Source organism: Marmota flaviventris, chromosome 3 (genome assembly GCF_047511675.1).
Source record: "Marmota flaviventris isolate mMarFla1 chromosome 3, mMarFla1.hap1, whole genome shotgun sequence".
Classification (NCBI taxonomy): Eukaryota; Metazoa; Chordata; class Mammalia; order Rodentia; family Sciuridae; genus Marmota; species Marmota flaviventris.
In genome coordinates, this window is record NC_092500.1 from 166,590,021 (window position 1) to 166,610,040 (window position 20,020).

A 20,020-nucleotide genomic window follows, 5' to 3' on the forward strand; every position below is an offset into this window, starting at 1 on the left:
TAAAAAGCAAACAGTCTAGTTGAGGGAAGAAAAGGCAGTCTAAACTCTAATAGATGCTTGGAAGCATGTAGAATGGGCATTGAATCCTGTCTTAGGTAGTCATGGGAGGCTTCTTGGATGAAGAAGTGAGTTTGCTGAATCCTAAAGGACAAATAGTCATTAGCCAGACATGGAAATAGTTGTGTGTATGTGTGCATGTGTGTAGGCAAAGAAATATTTTTGGAAATAAAGGAGGTTTGGAGAGAGGGATTTTGGCTATGTGAAGATTTTGGTGGCTGTCGTACACTGGAGCTGTTATCCTCCAGTTCAATAGGTGGGTCTGAATTTTTATAGAATTTTCAGGGGAAATACCAGAGTTTTAAATACATACACAGCAATTGCAGTATAGTAGACAGTCCTACCAAAGAAAAGTATATGAAGAAAAAGAAAAGGGCTAGGGCAGGAAGCTGAGGGACCCTGATGTTTAAGAAATGGAAAGAGGAGGTGAAGATGATGTGGAACATTTAGAGAAAGAAAAAGCGTTGATGTGGAAAACCTTTAAGGGAGGTCAGCATGTTTATTAGTGCCAAACGGCACAGATTAACTAACAAGACAAGAGATACGAAGTCACTTTCGGAAGTGAAGGGTTTGGTTTTGATTGTTGTTTCTGTTTTTGTTTTTAACCTGGTGATAGGCATTTCAGTGTAGGTGGGTGTCAGAGTGTAAAGGGTTAGAGATCAGATGGGAGTTGAGAAAAGGAAGAAAGTGAATGCAGACCTCTCGCTCTCACTCTCACTCTCTCTCTTTCTCTCCCCCTCTCTCCTGGGCTAGAGAGCAAACCCAGGACCTCATGTTGCCTAGGCATCTCTCTAAAGAGGACGGTTGTGAAAAGATGAGGCAGGTAGGGTGGTAGCTGCATGCTGATGTAGGGAGAGGTTGCTGCTGAGAAGCACTAAGGCTTGAGGCCCTGCTGAGGGTGGGCACAATTGGGATCTAGAACTCAGGCACTCCCGTTAGTTCCAGACCAGATTCTGCACCTATTGCACAGAGAACAAGGATGAGGATGGTGTGGGTAGGTATGGCAATGAGGAACTGGGGCATCTTTCTTGTGATAGTTTCTGGTTTGTCTTCTTGGTAGAATGCAAGATTTTATGCAGGGCGTTAGAAGGGAGGTGGCTGGGAGGGAGGTTTGAGTTGATTGGAGGTTTTAATAGTTGCTATGGAGAGTGGAAAAGGGAGTTAGACAGGGATGGAATAGAAGATTCCCAGGCAGTGTGAAGGGTCCTTTTGTGCTCGAAGCTGACAAATTTTAAGTGACACAAAATATGTTCATGGCTTTCTGATTTCTTTTCTCTAGCTGAGAAGGCAGACTCCAGGGATGAGATTTTTCTAGCTCCGTGTGACGGAAGATGGATGAAGCCAGCTATCTGAGGGCAGAGCAATAGTGTGGTGGGCTTGATTAGCCATGGGTTCAGGGCTGAGCAGCGGGGATATGGTGAGAAAAGGGAGTGGAAGGATCAGGAGAATGCGAGGGTCAAGGGATTGGAGGTCAGTGTGAGCTTAACTGATGTAGTGCAAATTAATGTGTAGGAGAGCTGGAAAGAAAAGAGTCATGGTCAGAAGGGAAGATTTCACATTTAAGATATCAGAATTGTGTCAGTTTCAGAAAAGAGCAGTAGTTAACACATGTAACTGGTATGACATGATCAATGACCAATCCGAGTAACTAGCCAATGTAACCATATTGGGGTAACCCTCCTGATTGCAGAGTGTGGCTCTGCAGTACGTATTGTCATCCTTGTGGTTGAGGAGGGATGAGGAGTTTGAGCCCTGGATGAGTCACTCCTAGGAATACTAAATTTTCCCAGACTTATGGTGTGATTTGGGAATGAAAGGGAAAATTGTGAATTTGAATACTGTCATCATTGATAAACGAGATGTGACTCCTGTTACCATTCCAAGGCTGGTATGAAACAACAGTGATAAAGAAGAAGGGAAAGGGGTATAGTAAGATGGCCTAGGCCTCAGGGGATCAGAAGTTTTACAGGACAGAGGCAGAACCACAGTGAGGACTAGCACTGGGAGAAACAGGTACTCGGGACTCACTCACCAACCTTGCGCTTTGGAAGGACCAGTGACCATTTGGGAGAACGGCAAAGAACATTGTTCTTTGGAGAACCAGGTTTCAGTTTAGGACAAGAAACTGGGGGAATCTTAAGAGACATCAAAGATTGTGTTAGTCAGTTTTCATCACTGTGACCAAAATACCTGACAAGAACAACTTGGAGGAGGAACAGTTTATATTAGGCTCACAGTTTCAGAGGTGTCTGTACATAGATGGCCATCTTCAATGCTCTGGGCCTGAGGGGAGCATCATGGCAGAAGGTTGTGGTGGAGGAGAGCTACTCCACTCACAACAGGCAGGAAGAGAGGGTGCAGAGGGCTAGGGACTAAACATATAATCCCCAAGGTACATCCCCAGTGATCTACTTCCTCCAGTCCCACCCCACCTGTCTACAGTTACCACCCCCAAATTCATTCAATTATTAATCCAGTTGGTTACAGCTCTCGTGATCTAATCACGTCACCTCCTGCATTAACACAGGAGCTTCTGGGGGACCCCTCATTTCCAAACCCTAACAAATATACACAGCTGACCCTTCATGTCCTTGGCTTACTCATCTGCAGAGTCAACCAACTAAAAGTTGAAAATATTAATAAAAGAAAAGTTTGCATTTGTACTGAAGAGGTACAGACTTTTTTTGGTCATTATTCCCTTAACAATACAGCGTAACAACGGTTTACATAGCATTTTTCTGGTATTGGGTATTATAAGTATTCTAGACATGATTTATAGCATATGGGAGGATGTACATATGTTTCATACAAATAATACCTTATTATGTGCAAGAGGTTTGTGCATCCACAGATTTTGGTATCTGGGGAAGGGGGGGGGGTCCTGGAAGCAATCAATTGAAGTAGAATGAACATATTTTGAAGGAAAAGAACAGTGGAGATGGGGTGGACATGAGGCAGTATGGAAAGGTGCCGAGGGCAGAGGGCTAGATGACAGGAGATGCCTGCATTTTAAATGGAGACTTGGATGACAGGGATACAAGGCATGAAAGGATTAGCAAGATGCAAGGTTTCCAAAGTCTGAATCCTTGCAGGCTCGTGATGGACAGGGAATGGGGAGAAGAGGAGCCCAGGCCAGTGTGGAGTGAGCTATGGCCTGGAGAGATTGTGCTTCCAAGAAATCCCAGGACAAGTTAGCAGGCTGATATTGGAATTGATTCCAGGACTTTGACCACATGTTGGAAACAACTCCAGTCTCTTGTGGGACATATACAGTATCTGGTTTTCCTGAAGCAGAAAGTACACCTGCACTTAATTGTGCTAGAGTTGAGAACAGCATTCTATCCTCAACTGGAAGCCGCAAATCCCTTAGTATGGAGGGGGAGCAGGGATGCATTTAATTGGCAGGTCAAGATCTGAACCAGCGAGTTCTCAGTGCAGCATGCTCCTGTCAGCCATCAGGCAGTGTCGAGAAGCACATCGATGCTCAGGTGACTCTTACTCAGTAAATGGGCTTCGGTGCATTGCAAAATACAGTGATGTGCATTGCTCTTCGGATTTTGCAGTACTCAGGGTGAGCTTAGGTAATATCTCTCCATGGACTTCAAGTTCCTCCTTTTTGGGGAAAAATAACCAAGGGTCCCTGAGGAATGCAGTTCATAGCAGAACTGAAGCACAAGAATAACTAGTGAACTGAGGAGTATTATACCTACATGACAAAATAAATAAGTGTAGAAGGAAATGTGATGTAGTCTGATGCACTGATGGTCACATTTTCTCTGTGCTACAGCTCTCTGGTCTGATGCCTTGTGTAGATTTAGCAAATATCTAAACATGTTTGTTGATGAGTCTTTTGTTGCTCAGATTAGCAGGAGAAAGTAAGGGCAACTGCATACCTTTAACAGGGCTAATGCCAGCAGGAAGTGTAGTTATAGAGTGTTGTTACAAGCTGGCAGATTTAAGGATACCTGAAATTAGTTTCAAGGAACTATATCCAGGATTAATTTCTTTATCCACCATGGCAACATGCCTTCCATATCCTGGCATACTCTGCTATTGCTGCTAGGGCCTCAGATCCTATGGAAGGAAAGGTCATGGATTAAAGGTTGGAGTGGAAATAGTTCATTTCTTCCCTCCCTTCTTCCCTCCCTCCCTCCTTTCCTTCTTCCCTTCCTTCCTCTGCTCATAAATGCTAAGTGCATGTGAGTTGAGCATCAAACATGGATGACTAGGGCTTCCCATTTTGAGAGCAGACTGAGGTGCAATTTGCTGCATGCTGGGCTATACTGGGGAAGGCTTCCAGAGGGTGATGTGGGCTTTGGTGAGTGTGAAAAGGAGTTTGGGGAGAAGATTGTTCATTAGAAGGAATGATACGTGTAAAGAGTACGTGAACGTGATGAGGCAGAAAAAGTCGTGGTGTCTTTGGAGGAATAATAAGATGTTAGCTCCAACAGAACCCAGAGTACATTCTGGAATACATCTATATCTATATCTATATCTATATCTGTATCTGTATCTCTATCTCTATCTCTATATCTATATCTATCTATATCTCTCCAGGGATTGAACTCAGGGGCACTTGACCACTAAGCCACATCCCTAGCCTTATTTTGTATTTTATTAGAGTCAAGGTCTCACTGAGTTGCTTAGTGCCTCACTAAATTGCTGAGGCTGGCTTTGAACTCACAATCCTCCTGCCTCCGCCTCCTGAGCATTACAGGCGAGCACCACCATGCCTGGCAAAGAGCACATATTTTGAGTGGCTTACACTTAAAGTCAGGAAGCTTGATTTTTGTCTTTGAAGCAATCAGGAGCTTACTTAGGCAAGGAAGTGAAATAATCAAACTTGCACTTTAGCAAGACCCCTGTAGTGGTTTGTAGAGGGCTCTAGAGTTGAGGAACTGATTCAGAGACATTGCTACATTTGGGACCTTGCTACTCAAAGCATCCTGCTTGAACAACAGCCTTAGCACCGCCTAGGAGCACATTAGAAATTCAGGCTCTCGGGCATAACAGTCATGTTACCATCATCTCTAGGTGATGTGCACAGCCATTCTGAGAAGTGGTGATTTAAGAGTGCTTCTTTAATCATCCACATCTGATGCTAATCATACAGATGGTTTTTCATGATGTTCATTTGGACACACCAGGAGGAATGACTTGACCTTTTTCTTCTCATACCACAGACTTATAGGCTGTTTGTTCCATGATCTTTGTAACCTCTTTTCAGAAAGGCAGACAGAAAATTCTACTAAAAAATTAACATATTTCAATGCTATGAGAAATTCTACCATTTTGGGCCAAAGCTTTTCAAAATGCCTCAGTCTTGGGTTGTTAGTATATGAATGTGTTCAGGGAGGCACATGCCAAGAGACTGGCATCTGCATTTTTTTATTTCTTAAGCTTGGTGATGGGATGCAGGTGTTCATCATGGTTTCATTTGCTACTTTTTGTAGAATTCGATATTTTATCATTAAATTTATGATTCAATATGTAGTGAGCTGCAAAGAGAAAAAGAGCAAGAAAAAAAAAAGTCCAGGCAAAAGACTGCCTCAGAACTCACATGGAGGGTGGGAGTGGAATCTACATGTGGTGACAGCCCTCTGTTCCTGCTAATGGTAATGTTTGTTCAGTGCTCAGTCAATACTGTTCTGGGGACACCTACTATATGCTAGGCGCTGTTTAAATGTGTTATATGCCACACATTTAATTCTTGGGGCACTTTTGGAGGTGAGACCTATTATTTGTCCCTACCTCATAGAGATAGTTTTGCAAATGCAAAATCTAAGGTGTGAAGAGGTCATGCTCTTAGCCCAAAGCAACAGAGTTGCAGGACTAGCATTGAACCCAGGCCACAGAAGTTCCAGGTTTAAGTTTTCTAACACTACCCTGTAGCCTCATGTATTGCTTCTCTATAAGGAAATAATGATAGAAGGATAGGATGAAGGATAGTAATGAAATGAATGTTCTTTTTTTTTTTTTCTTTTCTTGGCCAGACCAGAGTCAAGCAAATATAATACGTTTTTAGCCTTAAAGTGACAATTGTTCTACTGGGAAATGCTGTTTAGAGCTCGAAATGGAAGATATTGAGAGAAATAAATGTCCCCATTTGAATTTAAACCTTAGGAAGAATCTACTAATTAGAAAAAATGATAGAGTTCTCTCTTGAAAAAATATTGCATCCTAGAAACTCTCCCTTTTCTGTGACTGAGCTTGTAACCACCCTTGGAGGCCCAGCTGAAGTTCTGGTGTGAATTCTTCTCCCACTTTCTGAGATGCCGAGGGTCTATTCTCCAATCTGTGGTGATGAGGCTGCACTGATGCCTCTGGAGCTAATTATGCATTGGGAATGCAGTAAGCCACTCAAGGATCGCCTTATGACAGCTCTACAGGGTCATTAGCACTCTTCCCATTTTACAGAGGAAGAAAGTGATGTATTTTGAGATTAAGGAATTCATCTGACATCAAGCAGTTAATAAGTGGCAGAGCCAGAATTTCAACCCCAGATGTCTGACTGCGTGGTGGCTGTGTTATGGAAACCACAGAGCTGTCTGCTTTCCCTGTCACATGGGGATTCAATTGTCTTTTCCCACTTCCTATGCTTTCTAAATAATTTAAAGTATCAAAGGTGCTGATTTTGTGCTAAGGACGCACTGGTGAACTAATATACTTCCCTGCCCCCCAGATGCTTCCAATCTAGGCAGAGGGTAAAGGGGAAGATCTTCCAGAGAGCAAGAACAGCATAAATAAGACCTGGGAGGGAGAGAGAGCACCATTCTTCCCAGCGCTGCCTGTGTGGCTGGGAAGTTGAGATCCTTGAACAGAGAAGGTGGAGCTGTGAGGCTTGATTGCTGCGTAGCTTGTAGACCATAAAGCCTCTTCCAACCATGTAAGGGGTAGGGGTTTCCTTTGTATCAAGAGGGTAAATGGGAGCCAGTGAATAGTTTTAAAGAAATTTGGAAAATGTTGATTTAAACTGCATTCATTAACCTATGGACACTCAGTGACTTTAAAGAAAACGAATCAGCCAGTGACTTCATGCTAGGAACTCTCATTCAAGAAGTTTTTAAAGAATAACAATGAAAGACGTAGGGGGGAAACCAATAAAACGTAACATTTTATTATTATTTTTATCTTAGAAGGAATTCACCAAAGGCTTCATATTATGCTATGGCATCTTTAATTATAAAAATAAGCAAATAAAATAACTTGCATCTGTCATTACCATGATATGTTTCATAACCTTTATATGCACATGGAGCTTAAAAATGTAATTTAACAATAAATAATGACATATACCAGATATGCTCACTGTTTATTCCAGTACTCAGCCAAAAACCTAAATATCATTTAAATTATAAATACATAATGCAAATATAATGGCACAAAAATGTCTAAAGTGCAACCAAATCACAATAGAGGGATCATGCAAACTGGTCTAGGTCAGCCCCCAGTCACTCTGTGTAGCGAACACAAGACGAAGCTTCGGAAGTACAGAGGCAGAGGAGGTGGGGTGCGGAGGGGGGAGCAAAAAACTAGCAACGTTGTGAGAACTGCTTCTTTCTGTATGTGTAGATATATGTATTGTGGATACATATATAAATATCAGTGTGGGGAGAAAAGGGGGTACCACGGTTTGAAGAGATCACAGGAGAAAAAAAAAGAGAGAGAGAGAGAGACAGAGAGAGGAAAAATAATAAAGGGAAAAGAAAGAGAGAGAATCTACCGGACTGAAATAAAAGAGAATTTTGCTAGGAATCCTCATGAACTACTTGTCACTTTGGGGTCCTGGCTTAGTGGGTTTGCAAAATGGACACAACACACACACTTTATTAGCTTTTCTGGTTCTGCGAAGTCAGCCTTGCCTGGGGTGGGCGGTGGGGTGGGGAGGGGGAGAATCTAACTTAGAATATGCTCTACCTGATTTCCAAGAGGCTAAGGCAGTGTCCATTTGTTTGGGGACCTGGGGATGGGACAGTTCTGAGTATAAAAATGCCCTTTACAATCTGACGTCAGCACGCTTGGAGGCTGTGTGGGGACAATGGCAGCAGCGTGGGCGCTGCTGCTGCTGCTGCTGCTGGGTCTGCTACCTTGTTCTTGGTCCTTGAGCAGCACATGACTGGTTTTAAAGGCTTTATGGTAAAGTTGTATTGCTTTTCATTTTTCTGGAGAGGTACCCTCCCTCCTCCCACCAGGGTCCCTATCACTCGGTTTGGTCAAATCTTGAGTTTGGCCTAGTGAGAGTCAAGCACCAAGAGTTTCTACACAAGCGAGATTGGAGCGGCCCCTGCAGAACTGCCTCTCCTCCCTCTTCCTCTCTCAACATTGACCTTTGGTGGGCAGTGACGCTCATAAGGGACTGTTGGGTTCAAGGACAGTGACCCTGAGAAACTACTGTTGTTCATAGATAGGCGAATCATTTGGCTTTGGTGGTCGCCATCTTGTAAACATCACGGCAGAAACGATCAAACCACCAGCTCTATTTCCCTCTTTCTATCTATATTTTTTTCTTTTCTTTTTTTTTTTTCTTTTTTTAACGATCCTACAGAGATGGTTTAGCTGCCAGGACTACTTTGGCAGGCAGCGTGCTACAGGACAAAAATGTAAGAGGAGTCTATTAAGGCTGGACAGCCCAGGGTTATTTACACCCCCTCAGCCCCAAGTTCCCCGGACTAAAGACCCAAAGGCTGGTTGACTCATCCCTGATTGCTTCAGTGGGAGATCTCCCACCCCAGCATCTTTGCCAGAATGCTAGGCACTGATGAAAGGTGGGGAGTCAAGAACTGCCCCTTCCCAAGGTACAGTTGGCTTTATCACACCAAGTGGTCCAAGCCCGAAGGGATGCTCTTTTTGGTTCCTGAAATTACCAGTTGGATGTGACAGAGCTGTTTCAGGTTATATCTAAGTCAAGTGTAGCCTCTGGGTTGAGGTGGGCTGGGAGATTAACATCTGACCTGGGGTCCTTCAGATAAACCTGTTGGCTTTTCCTATCTCATATAGGCCCATCTTAAGTTTCGATGTTGAGTTAAAACTACTTCTACCCCCTTAGTTATAAAAAAGGCCACAAGGAGCATTTATGTGGATATCTGGAAGTGAGATAGTTATTCCATTCCCAGGAAAAGAAAAATAAAGCTAAGTTACAAAACTAAATCTATATGCAATAAAGTTATTATATACTGCTTTGTTTAAGCAGAGTCCTCTGGAATTTATGTACAGTACATTAGTTTTCAGCTATTTATATTCCACAGTTAGACCTTAAGATTCTCTGGTTTTAAGACAATTGTTAAAGATACTTTTAAAGCTCTGAGCAGTTACAGTACATAAAGATGTTAGCTTTTTGTTTTTCATTAGATGCAAGAAGATGCAGGCTCAAAGCCTGGTTGGAGAGCCAGGCTCAAGCAATTTGGTAAATGTATCGGAAAGGAAATTAGACATTGGAGGATCGAGACCATAAGACACTAGCTCATTAGAGATCAAGAATTCAAACATGACATTCATATTCGTCCATGGCCAGCACAGATTCATAACACGAATTCCATTTAACATCTTTATGAGCATTTAAGACATGCATTTAAATAAAGTTGTTTCGTATCAGCTAACTCTACTGGGGCAACCATTCTAAAGGGCTCCACATCTCCCAATTACAATGATGGGGCAGTTACATGAACGTTTTGTGTTGGAGTCAGTTGGAGGGGAGCTGGGAAGAGACGTGGATGGAGGAAGGTGATGGGAGAGGGTATGTTCTGCGGAGAGGCGGGATGGTGGTGTGGATTTGGTGTGTGGGGATGCTCTCATGGCAGAATGTTGGGATATTGATTACAGAAGCCTAGTTTCATGCAATTTTCTTTAAGGGGGGATAGAAAATAGGAACTACTTAAAAATAAAAAGTCAAACCAGGCACAGTACACTCAAAGTTGGTGTGTCAACACCCCTAAAATGATACTAGTTTGGTGAGGTTGTGAACACTTCTCCCTGGTTACGCACTCTCATGGGAAGTGCGTTTGATGTGGGAGGGAGAGTCCCCCTCACCTCGGAGGTTCCTGAGGAGGACTTTCAGCTTCTGCGGCTCACTGGTGCGCCTCCTGTTGAAGTCAGCTCTGGGGTGTGTTTGGGCACAGTGGTCCGTCTGCAGGATGTGGAAGAGGCTGGCCATGTTGGGCCCAATTTTCTCCATCAGGCTATCTCTTATTGAGCTAACGGTGTCTTCGTCACATTCCAGTAGGCTTCGGACAAGTCTGTTATAATATCTGCATTGAGAAAGAGAGTGCGTGGGACAGTCATTCATGAGAGTTCAGGTGAGACCCACCCAGGTTATCATCTGGGCTCCTGCTAACATCAGTCCTGATTGGTTAAACCAGGCCAACATAAATAGTTCATCACCCAACCTGGGTTTTTGCTTCCAAATTTATGCAGTGTCTAGTTTGATTTCATGAGCTCCATGGGTTTGCCATGCCATGTGAGAGGAATTCGTTTTTATGTTTAGAATTCAGGAGATTTAGATCACATTTTGAATAGCAGGCTGACTGTGCTCTTTGAAATTTTTAGAAACAGAATTTTAATGCTAAATGGGACCACAGAGACCATTTAGTGGTCAGTTCAACTGTTCCATTTTGTAGAGGTGAAACTAAGATGAGAGAGTCCAAGAGATTTGCCCAAGGACATAGTGAGTTAATGGCAGAACTGGGACTCAGTTAAACAAAATGAATGTAATAAGGTGAACTGAACACTCTATGCTTATATTAATAGTTATGGCAAGTGGATTTGTAGTTATTTTGATGCAATGTTCCTTTTTCTTAGTGGTGCATGTGCTCAGGCATATGTGCGTTTGAGATCATCTTTTAACTAAACTTCCTAAGGCCCCTGTAATCCTGTGTCTTATGTTTTTTTTTTGTTTTCCTATGACATCTCAGCCAGTCTTGATAAGGGCTTCTATTGACTGATCCCATTTTCAGGTTTCCTTCAAAGGTATCTTGCAGTTGGAAAAACAAACACTAAGCCATGAGGATTTTTAAGAGGAAAGATTAATGGTCCTTAAGATTCTTGCCTCTGTAATTCCATGAAACCTCTCACTGGTCTGGCTCTTGCTGACCTCTTCCTTTTTCTGATGTCCTATAGACATTTGCCCAGCCTTTGATGGTTTCATGATCAGCGCCCCCCCCCCCCCGCCCCCGGATTAGACTGAAAACATAGAAAGTGCTGTTTGTGTCCTTATTCTTTGTCTACCTCAGGCCATATTGCCTGCTCACTGTAGATTTTTAAATTTATTTTGTGGTCATTGAGGAAATGGCATTTTAAAGACATAATTCCCTCCAATAAATCATGATTTCCTGAGGAATAAATGATCTGTCAGTATGGTAGATTTTATAAGAAATCTCATGTTTGGTACAAATTACCTTCATCTTTGGAGCCAAATTCCCCAAATGCAGCTAAATTTTATGGCTCAGAAAGGATTAAATCGTGCAGTGTTTAGAGCATAGATATTACTTATGCTATTCTTTGGGGAGAACAGTGCAGGTGTATTCCAATTTAGGTTGGGATGTACCTGCTTCCTTCTGAGGTGACAGATGTTCAAACCCATTAGCTCTGTGTTCACTAACAGGAGACACTGCAGGACTATGTGGGGAGACCTTTCCTTGGAGGGGCCTGAGATCTCTGGGGCCACAGGATCTTCCATGAAAAGAAACCTGTTTATTTTTAACTTGCCTCCCAGAGCGCAGGGTTGCACATCTTTCCAGAAGGACTTAACCCCCAGAGAGGTCCTTGGAAGGATGGACAGTAAATAGAGTGGAATGTGGGTAATGAAGCCAAGAGGTCACCATTCTGTGGGTGAGAGAACCAAGTCAAGGGTGGAAAGAAAAGTGTAGGTCGAGTTAGCAGACGCAATCCTGGCTGGACCTTCCCTCCTGGGGACAATTACATCCAGCTGTGAGCAAAGCTGGGATTCTCTGGCACAGGGGAACATTTTCCAGCACTTTGGAATTATAAAGCGCATGAGTCAAGTAGCCTTTGCTTGGATGGAGAAATGGGGAGAAAACTGGTTTTGGAAAAACTGAGAACAAACAGTTTTGTGCTGATAGCTTCAGTGAGCTATATATACGTTGGTCTCTGGGCATCTCCTAACTCGTGGTCCTCTGGATTACTGTGTCTGTTTCAGAGGGTAATTAGGTTTGGGAGGATAAGGCCCTGGAAAGACTTTATTACTTGGAAGTTAACCCTTCCACTTCCAGAAAGAACTATTCATGCCAGATGAGCCCCCAAATGCACTGGAAACAATGATCTTCCCTTAGAAAGAACAGAAAGCCCTTGTCTGCACCAAGAAGTCCAAAACCTTAATGGAAATGAAACTTCAATAGCTACCCTTGTTGTGTCAGGGCCACATGTTGCCCGTGGTCCCACCCAGTCTAAATACCTGCTGTCTTTCTCCGAGGTCTCCTACCTTCAGTGTTGCTCTCTCTGCTAGCCCAGGTATGACAGCCCAGTGACTGTCCACTCTGCCTCTCACCTTCCTGCTTCCCTGATGGAGTTTTGTTAGCTCAATAGGGCAGACTGGAGATCAGTGGCTGGTGGTGCCTTAATGTCAGCAGGGTTAGCCCTGTTCCTCTCCATTAAGTCTGAGATATGACATTTACTTTTTGGATGTGCTGGTCAATGAGACACCTCTTTCCCATTGGTCACTAAGTGAGACAGATTATTGAAGAGGTTGTGCCACCAGCAAAAGTGGACTTCACAACGGTCACATATTTAGCGAGCGCCCTCTTGCACCAAGACTTACTGTTTCCATAGCTTTTGGGAGGAAATGTCTTTTAGGGGAGAATGTATGCAAATTTAATTGCTGACCATTCTGGTGCATATATATTCAATTATGCCTGGTTTTCTATTTTTGGATTGTGGCTATTTCTTGCAAGTTTCTCTGGCTGCCACTTTTGAAGTAGGAATCAAAATAGCTTGGCTCAAGGCCACGTGAATTCTGGGCCCAACTCTTACTCACGAGCTGTGTGACCTTCAGCAGGTCACTCCTGTCTCTGAGCCTCTGATCTTTAATCAGAAAAATAAGGCAGTTAGTCTACATAATGGTCTTTAGCTCTGACATTTTGTATTTCTAGGGATTTCTTCTCAATTGAGCAAAAATAGTGCAGCTCAGGGTTAAGCCCCTCCTTTGCAGGAGGAGCTAGGAGTACTTGAGTAGATTCCTTTCTTTCTCTCCATGGCCTTTGTGGTGGGCAAAGGGGCTGTACTGCAAAGACCTAGTGAGCCAAGTGTTCTGATCTCTCAGCCTGAAAGTTCCTTTTTAAGCATGTTTCTTTCTTCCCACTTTGAAAATTCCATCCCTGACTTTTTTTTTTTTTCTCTTGGTAAAGAATACGATCAGATATTCTCCATAGCTACTGTTTCAGCCATGCCTACCCAAATACACACACACTGCCTAGGAACGTTCTGTGTGAGGGTTTATAAATAGTCCTTTGTTTCCCTTGATCAATATTATTCTTCTGTTTCCTGTTCCCTATCCATGCCCCAGAGAGTTGGACGCTTTGTCAGTTTTCCCACTCTGGATCTGGGTTGGTCTAATTGGTTCCCAAGCCCCGCGACCGCCTGATTGATTCTGCCTGCTTCTCTCATCACTGAAGGCCCAGTTTGCAGATTCAGCCAGGGGACACTTCAACTACCTTTCCTTTTCTAGGTGCCTCTCTGTCATGGAAAACTCCCTTGTTCTGACTCCTGGTCCAGTCACAGGCTTTTGGATTCTCCCAGCCTCAAATCTCATGCTAGATAAGTCACAGGAAGGTAGAATGAACCTGTAACTACTTCCTTTTGCAATTCTGTGCCAATTGGCACCAACTTAGTGTGTGTCTATGGTGGGACAGAGGCTGGGAAAGCAGGATGTTTCAGGAGGGTGAGGAGCTTAAATAGAGCAGGTCGGGCCCAGCCTGGAACCGGAAATCTCTACAGCCCCAAGGAGGAATAACAGTAGCCCACTGCAGCAAAATATTTGGAGAAAGGTAAGGCCTATCATGGAGGATGGCCTTCCAGAACTGGCCATTTGTTTTCCTTACCCCCCTTTCCTTACCCTTAATAGTGAGTCCTCTAAAATGAAAAGGGGGAATCAGAAGACTTTCTTTTTAGACCATTTTCTGAAGGTGTTGAAAGATAAGGCCCCTAATAAAAGGAAGATTGTCTGGTTAAGAGCTCTTTGCATGAGTCTCTTCTTGGTTGGGTTGGGACCTCGAGTCTGGTGTATGCACCCTCCTTCCACAGCACCTCTCCCTTCACGTGGAAGATGCTGTGTCAGTTGAAATGGTGAGCTCGGATTGTCTCAAAATTGGCTCCATGATGTGTAAACTTGTGACAATGGCATTGCTACTCCCCTGCCCCCATCTACTGCATGCGTGCATAATTTGTCTCAAGCCACTGCCGGATGAAGAATTCTCCATTTCTTTTCCTTGTGGTGAAGGACGTCGCTAACAAATAGCCAGTTCTCATCCCTACCCATGCAACAGATACCTTCCTTAAAACCAAGATTGATATTAGGAGACAAGCCATTTGACCTAAGCGAGGTGGCGCACACCTGTCATTCCAGTGGCTCGGGAGGCTGAGGTAAGAGAATTGCAAGTTCAAAGCCAGACTCAGCAAAAGCAAGGTGCTAAGCAACTCAGTGAGACCCTGTCTCTAAATAAAATACAAAATAGGGGTTGGGATGTGGCTCGGTGTCGAGTGCCCCTTGACTTCAATTCCCCATACAAGAAAAAAAAATTGAGAGGCCTGGTAGACTTGATTGTCCTGTTCTGAGACAATTGGTTAGAATCCTGGTCCTTGTTTGCTTTCAAGGACCAGACAAATGATTTCTGTAAACTAACATGTGGTTCTCAAGGGCACTGACCTGTAGCTAAGACTGAATCAGAAATTTACAGAGTTTTTATGTTAGGGACTTTAGCTTCTTCTTACGGGGGAGAACCTTCTCTGGTCTTCCACTTTCCTATGGGTACATAACTAGCTCTCTTATAAGCCCCAGAAACACTTAGCTGTTGCCATTTTCTGGAGAAGGGTGGTGGCACTTGGCTAGAAAATTAATCAGATAGGGCTGTAATAGCTCTCAGGGGACCAGAGGAACATAAGGCTGATCTTTGTGAATCTGAGCAGATTTGGCTGAAGAGTCAATGGAACTTTGGGCCTGGGATTCAAGTTTTAGGCTAAGAGCCATCACAGTAGGCTGACCCTGACTGGTCCGCATTGCCGTGTCTCCATTACCCGCCACCAATATGCCTCAGTTCTTGCTGGAAGCCTTTGCAGGCCAACCCACATGAAACCAGGAGGCCAGCCTTTTCATGTGTTAGGATTTCACCGCTGGCTGGTCAAGGCAGGAGCTTGGTATAGGAAGGCATGATGCTCAGACATTCTGAGCTCAGTGGCTTTGGTCATGTGAGAGCACTAAGCTGGAGATGCACTCTGGGCAACCACTAAACTGCATCCTGGGAAACCTTGGACTAGAGGGATGGGCTAGCATAAAGCCAGCAAGGGCACTCAGGCCATTTTGCTCTTCATTGAGCAAATCTAAATGCCAGGGAAGTAAGATGGCTGGTTCTGGGTTAGCCAGTGAAATGTCTGACTGGGCTTGGGACTGATTTGAAATCCATGTGGATTTAGCACAATCTGCATTATGACATTTGACCAAAGTTTTGACACTGGCCAATTATACTGCTGCATGGTTTTGGTTCCAGCCAAATGTGATGTCTCAAAAGGTGGTTTCCAGAAACGTCACCATTTCCTTCAGAGTCATGGCAAGAAATGGACAAAGAAAATGTACCCAGGGATGCTGTAGATGAAGCTTTCTGTTATCTGCTTGGGAAGACTTTTCCTATAACAGTGGGGGAAAAAACCAAGCTGCTCAAACTGTCATAACCAATCACAAACATATTTTTCCTGCAAAAGCTGGGAAGACGGTAAGCTAAAATAAGAGCGTGACTGTGGCAATTTAACCCTCCTTCCTAGTCTGGCTCTGCCAGCCACCCGCCCCTCCTCTCCCTCTGATTGCAAAGAAGTGGACCGAGTTCATACCTGTTGGAGAAGTGATTGGGCAGCTGCACAACCTCAGTGATGGCTTCGGGGTTCCGCTTGGCGACACTGCACACATTCAGCTTGCTGTAGCACTCTTCCTGCACCTCAGCAATCATCCTCTGGAAAGTGGAGCACCTCCGAATGGCCAGGAAGACCTTGGAGGTGACCCCGTTGGCAATGCACTTTAAGCTCTCTTTGACAAATGCTTTTCCCTGTCGAGGAAGGGGGATAGAAGAAAAGGCTTAGCTTGAACTGACAGAAGAGGTCGGGGGTGCAATATGAGAATCTTCAGGGGGCCTGTTTTTTTGCATTATATCATGACCATCTGCATATCCTTGCCATGAGGAGATTGTATGTCATAGGCAAGAATTTAAAGGAAAAAAAAAAACCAAACACCTTTTCCCTTAGATAATCTTGAAAATTGAGCTCCACAGAAAGGAAATAAGAGGAAAAACGAAAGGATCCATAATCAACCACCCTGCATCTTGACAACTGTCATTCTGTCATACTCCAGTTTTAGATATTCTTGCATGGAGACTTTGGTCATTTGGATGACAAGCCAGTAGGCCAGGTCATACAGCAAGAAGTTCTTTGTTAGAACATTTTCTTTTCCTCAGAAGAGGGAAGGCTTCTCTGCTCATCCCCCTCCTCTTATAAGCCAGCCTCTGTCAGCTCTTACTGGCACGCCCCAGGGTGGGGGTGGGAGTGTGTAAGACAGAGCCTATTTCCTGACCCAGGCTGTGACTGTGCGTGCATGTGTATGTGCACACACACACACACCCTGAGATGGCAATTTTGTATAGGGAGGCTGGGAAGCAGGGCTGGTTCCCTACAAGACTGGTTCCTCAGAACAATAGTGGACTACTCTGTTAAAGACAATCAGTCAGAGGGAGCAGGGGTCAAGGTCTTATTACCTGAGTGTCAAATTTAGCAGCGCTGTACAAGAAGGATTTACAGATGTCGTACATCCCATCTGTGTCACACGTGGAGTTTTCCAGGCATGCAAAAGCCCCACAGCCAACCTGCAGAGCACTGTTGAGGCAGCGAACCACTTCAGCTGGAAGAGACATCACATCCAGTCAAACAGAGGGATGCTGGGTGGGGTCCAGCCGGTGCAGGCAAAGTTCAAGGACAAGGGACCAGAAGAACATATCCCAGAACTCTGTCCTGAGGACCATTAAAGAGGCCCATTGGAAGAGGAATGGGGTAAGAAGGAGGATGGACAGGCCCTGTTGGCTTCTGAGAGCCCGAGCACTCTAGGGGAATGAGTTCTTCCTTGGAGACGTGCCCACTCCGACTCACCCCCACACACATTTTGGTAACTGAAGCAGGGTTGGGGTCCCGGCAATGCACAGTGCCTTCCAGCAACTCTGTGGGATCAAAGACCATTGCCTGGCACTTGAAGTGGCTGGTGATGGGTTTAGGAGGTGGGAGGGCCTGGCTTAAAAAAAATATGCACTTTAGGGTAAAAAGCATGGGATTTTAGCCCAAATGGCAGAGAAGAATTTGCCAATAGGCCACTTGAGGGAGACCCTTATGATTTCAGGCTTTTAACTTACCATCATATTGGTGGAAAGGAATCTCATCTGTTCATGTTCATCCCAACCCCCACAGGTTAGTGCTTAGAGGTATGTATAATCTCTCATATTAAAACCTTTTTTTTTTTTTTTTTTTTTTTTTTTTGAGAAACACAGGTGTGGAATAACAAGGCCAAGGCACCCCTTGTGCAAGACTGGAAGAAAACCGCAAAGAGCTTGCATGAGGCTTTCTACATTCTGGATAAGATCTCCCATAAAAGTAATTTCTCTCCCACAGAAGGGGGGTGTTCTGGCAGGCAGCTCGGCAAGAAATGATCTGTAGCCTTCATACCGTAGGATTCTCCTCCGAGATCAAAAGCATGGTTCAGTTAGGCTTCCCCACCCCCTCCCACCACCCGCAGCCTCTGGGATGTTACAAGTCATTTCCCTAATTATATATTTCCACGGGTTCAAATTATAACTTTGCTTTAAGCAGTTTTAATATGCATTAGGGCTGCTATTGTTTTAGGCAAGCTGGAATTGTGAATCAGGCATCTCTATAGCAACTAAATACAAAAGGAAGGGAAGCAAAGCCCTCCTCTCGCTCTTCCAAGGGGAGCACGCTCTGCAGCATTTTGACACCTGCGATCCCATCTAGGCTGACAGTTGGGGGAGACAGGGCTGAAATGGAAGAGCAGAGAGTGGGGCCACAGGGGCGAAGGGGCTGAGGTCTTGATACAGGCTTCCCGACGCCCCTTTTTCTTCAGAGGCTGGGATCCTACACAATTAACTGCTCTGGGAGTCAGGATGAAAGTGAGACCTTCCCCTTGGAGAAACAGCTGCTTCATTTCACGAATATTCTCTTCGGAGGGGCTTTCTGGCCACGGGCTGCAAGGGCAACTGAATGGAGCCCAAGAGACAGCGAGCTGGCAGAGAGTGAGGGAGTGGTGTTGGGGGTGGGATACGGAGGGTTTTCTCTGAATCCGCTCTGGATTTGTCAGACTGGAGGGCTATGGATCTGAAAATCAGTCTGAAAAGCGAGCTTCTCTGGGTTCTCTGAAGAGGCAGAGAAGTCAAGTTTTGGGGGTCTCAAACGGGGAGGGGAAAGGACAGCATCAGACAAGCTGTGTCTCACCTTAAGACCAGCTTCTGGAAAGTGTAGAGAGTGCTCTGAGGCATGCCAACATTCAAGCCTTTCCCCCGCCCCCTCCCCCCAAGAGGGTACGTGCCAGATTTCAGGCAATCAGGCTAGGCTTATGCAATGAAATACCCTCAGCAGAGCGCCCAGTTCCTTCGTTAGTTGCATGCAATTTATTAAACAAAGGAGCTTCACTTCCTAAGGCTATTGGATTACACTGGCAGTTTATTGCCATGGGGCATGAAGCACATTTATTATCAAGATCAGCCGCTACAGACACAGTTGCAAAAGTGAGAGGCAAATGAGGACAGCTCTTTGGGGGAGAAGCCGGTCCCGGGTTTGCGCTTACCTGAGTTCTGAGCTGCCACCCGGGATTTCCTGGGGCTCACAGAGTCATTCTGCTCCGCCTCATGGCTTGCAGCAGCACTGATCACCAGCACCAGAAGCACTGCTGAGTTTTGGAGCATTCTCTGAGAAGTTTCCGCTAAGTTGTTAGGTTTTTTTTTTTTTTTTCCTCCCCCCCTTTCCTCTCTCCCTCTCCCGGCTTGAGTGAAGATGTGGATCTGGATATACTGAAAGCTTAGGTGAGGATTTGATGAGGATTTTTTTTTTGTTGCTGCTGATGCTGCTCCTGCGGACCCTGCTGCCAACACGGTCTCCGCTGCTGCTGCTGCTGCTGCTGCTGCCTGCTGCAGTTGCTGCTTCTTGCACCTCTGGCTTTTGCAAACTGGGGGCCCAAGAGCTGCACCCAGGGATTTTATAGCCGTTCTTATCGGTCCTCAGGATCAGGGACCAATCATACGCCTCAACTGGTCAACTCAGCCAATAGGAGGGCACGCTTATTCAGCTGGAGCTTTTTGACTTCTTAGAAATATTTTCCAGCAAATTAAAAGTACCTGCTGCCAATGTTTTATATGTGTGTGTGGCTGTGTGTGCAGAGATGTGTGAAAAAGCTATTTTCACAGATTAAGGAATGACTTTATATTGATTGAACTAAAGGAAAATCTGTCCAAGTGGTTTTTGAAAGGTATTCATCTTTTTTTTTTTAAAAAAGGAGTTATTGAGGGCCATGGGAGCTAGGGTATGGTGGGAAGGTGTAGCTCTTTGGATTACAACTTAATCTAAATAGAGCTCCTTTGCTCAAACTTTAACAGGATGTTCTGTTTTGTAAGCTGTGTACAAAACAGTGTCTCCACATCTCTGCATGTTTGTGTTCCCACATACTATGCATCTGTGATGCGTTTCTGTGACCTGCAAAGCA

The 20,020-nt window shown here is 44.6% G+C and overlaps 1 protein-coding gene across 1 annotated transcript; it reads right to left on the minus strand.

Moving 5' to 3' along the window:
- Nucleotides 1-8,745: 8,745 nt before the first annotated feature.
- Nucleotides 8,746-19,226, minus strand: Stc1 (stanniocalcin 1). Its single transcript, XM_027927168.2, has 4 exons — nucleotides 19,109-19,226; nucleotides 17,019-17,161; nucleotides 16,105-16,316; nucleotides 8,746-10,301 (listed from the first exon to the last, which is right to left on the minus strand). Exons 1-4 carry the CDS (start codon nucleotides 19,224-19,226, stop codon nucleotides 10,031-10,033), a joined length of 744 nt encoding a protein of 247 aa, XP_027782969.1. The 3' UTR covers nucleotides 8,746-10,030.
- Nucleotides 19,227-20,020: the final 794 nt, after the last annotated feature.

Coding starts and splice junctions, on each gene's coding strand:
- Stc1 (XM_027927168.2), bottom strand. CDS start 19,226: ATGCTCCAAAACTCAGCAGTGCTTCTGGTGCTGGTGATCAGTGCTGCT. Junction 17,162..19,108: donor GGTGGCAGCTCAGAACTCAG/GTAAGCGCAAAC, acceptor TGTCTCTTCCAG/CTGAAGTGGTTCGCTGCCTC. Junction 16,317..17,018: donor CTGCTAAATTTGACACTCAG/GTAATAAGACCT, acceptor CTTCCTCGACAG/GGAAAAGCATTTGTCAAAGA.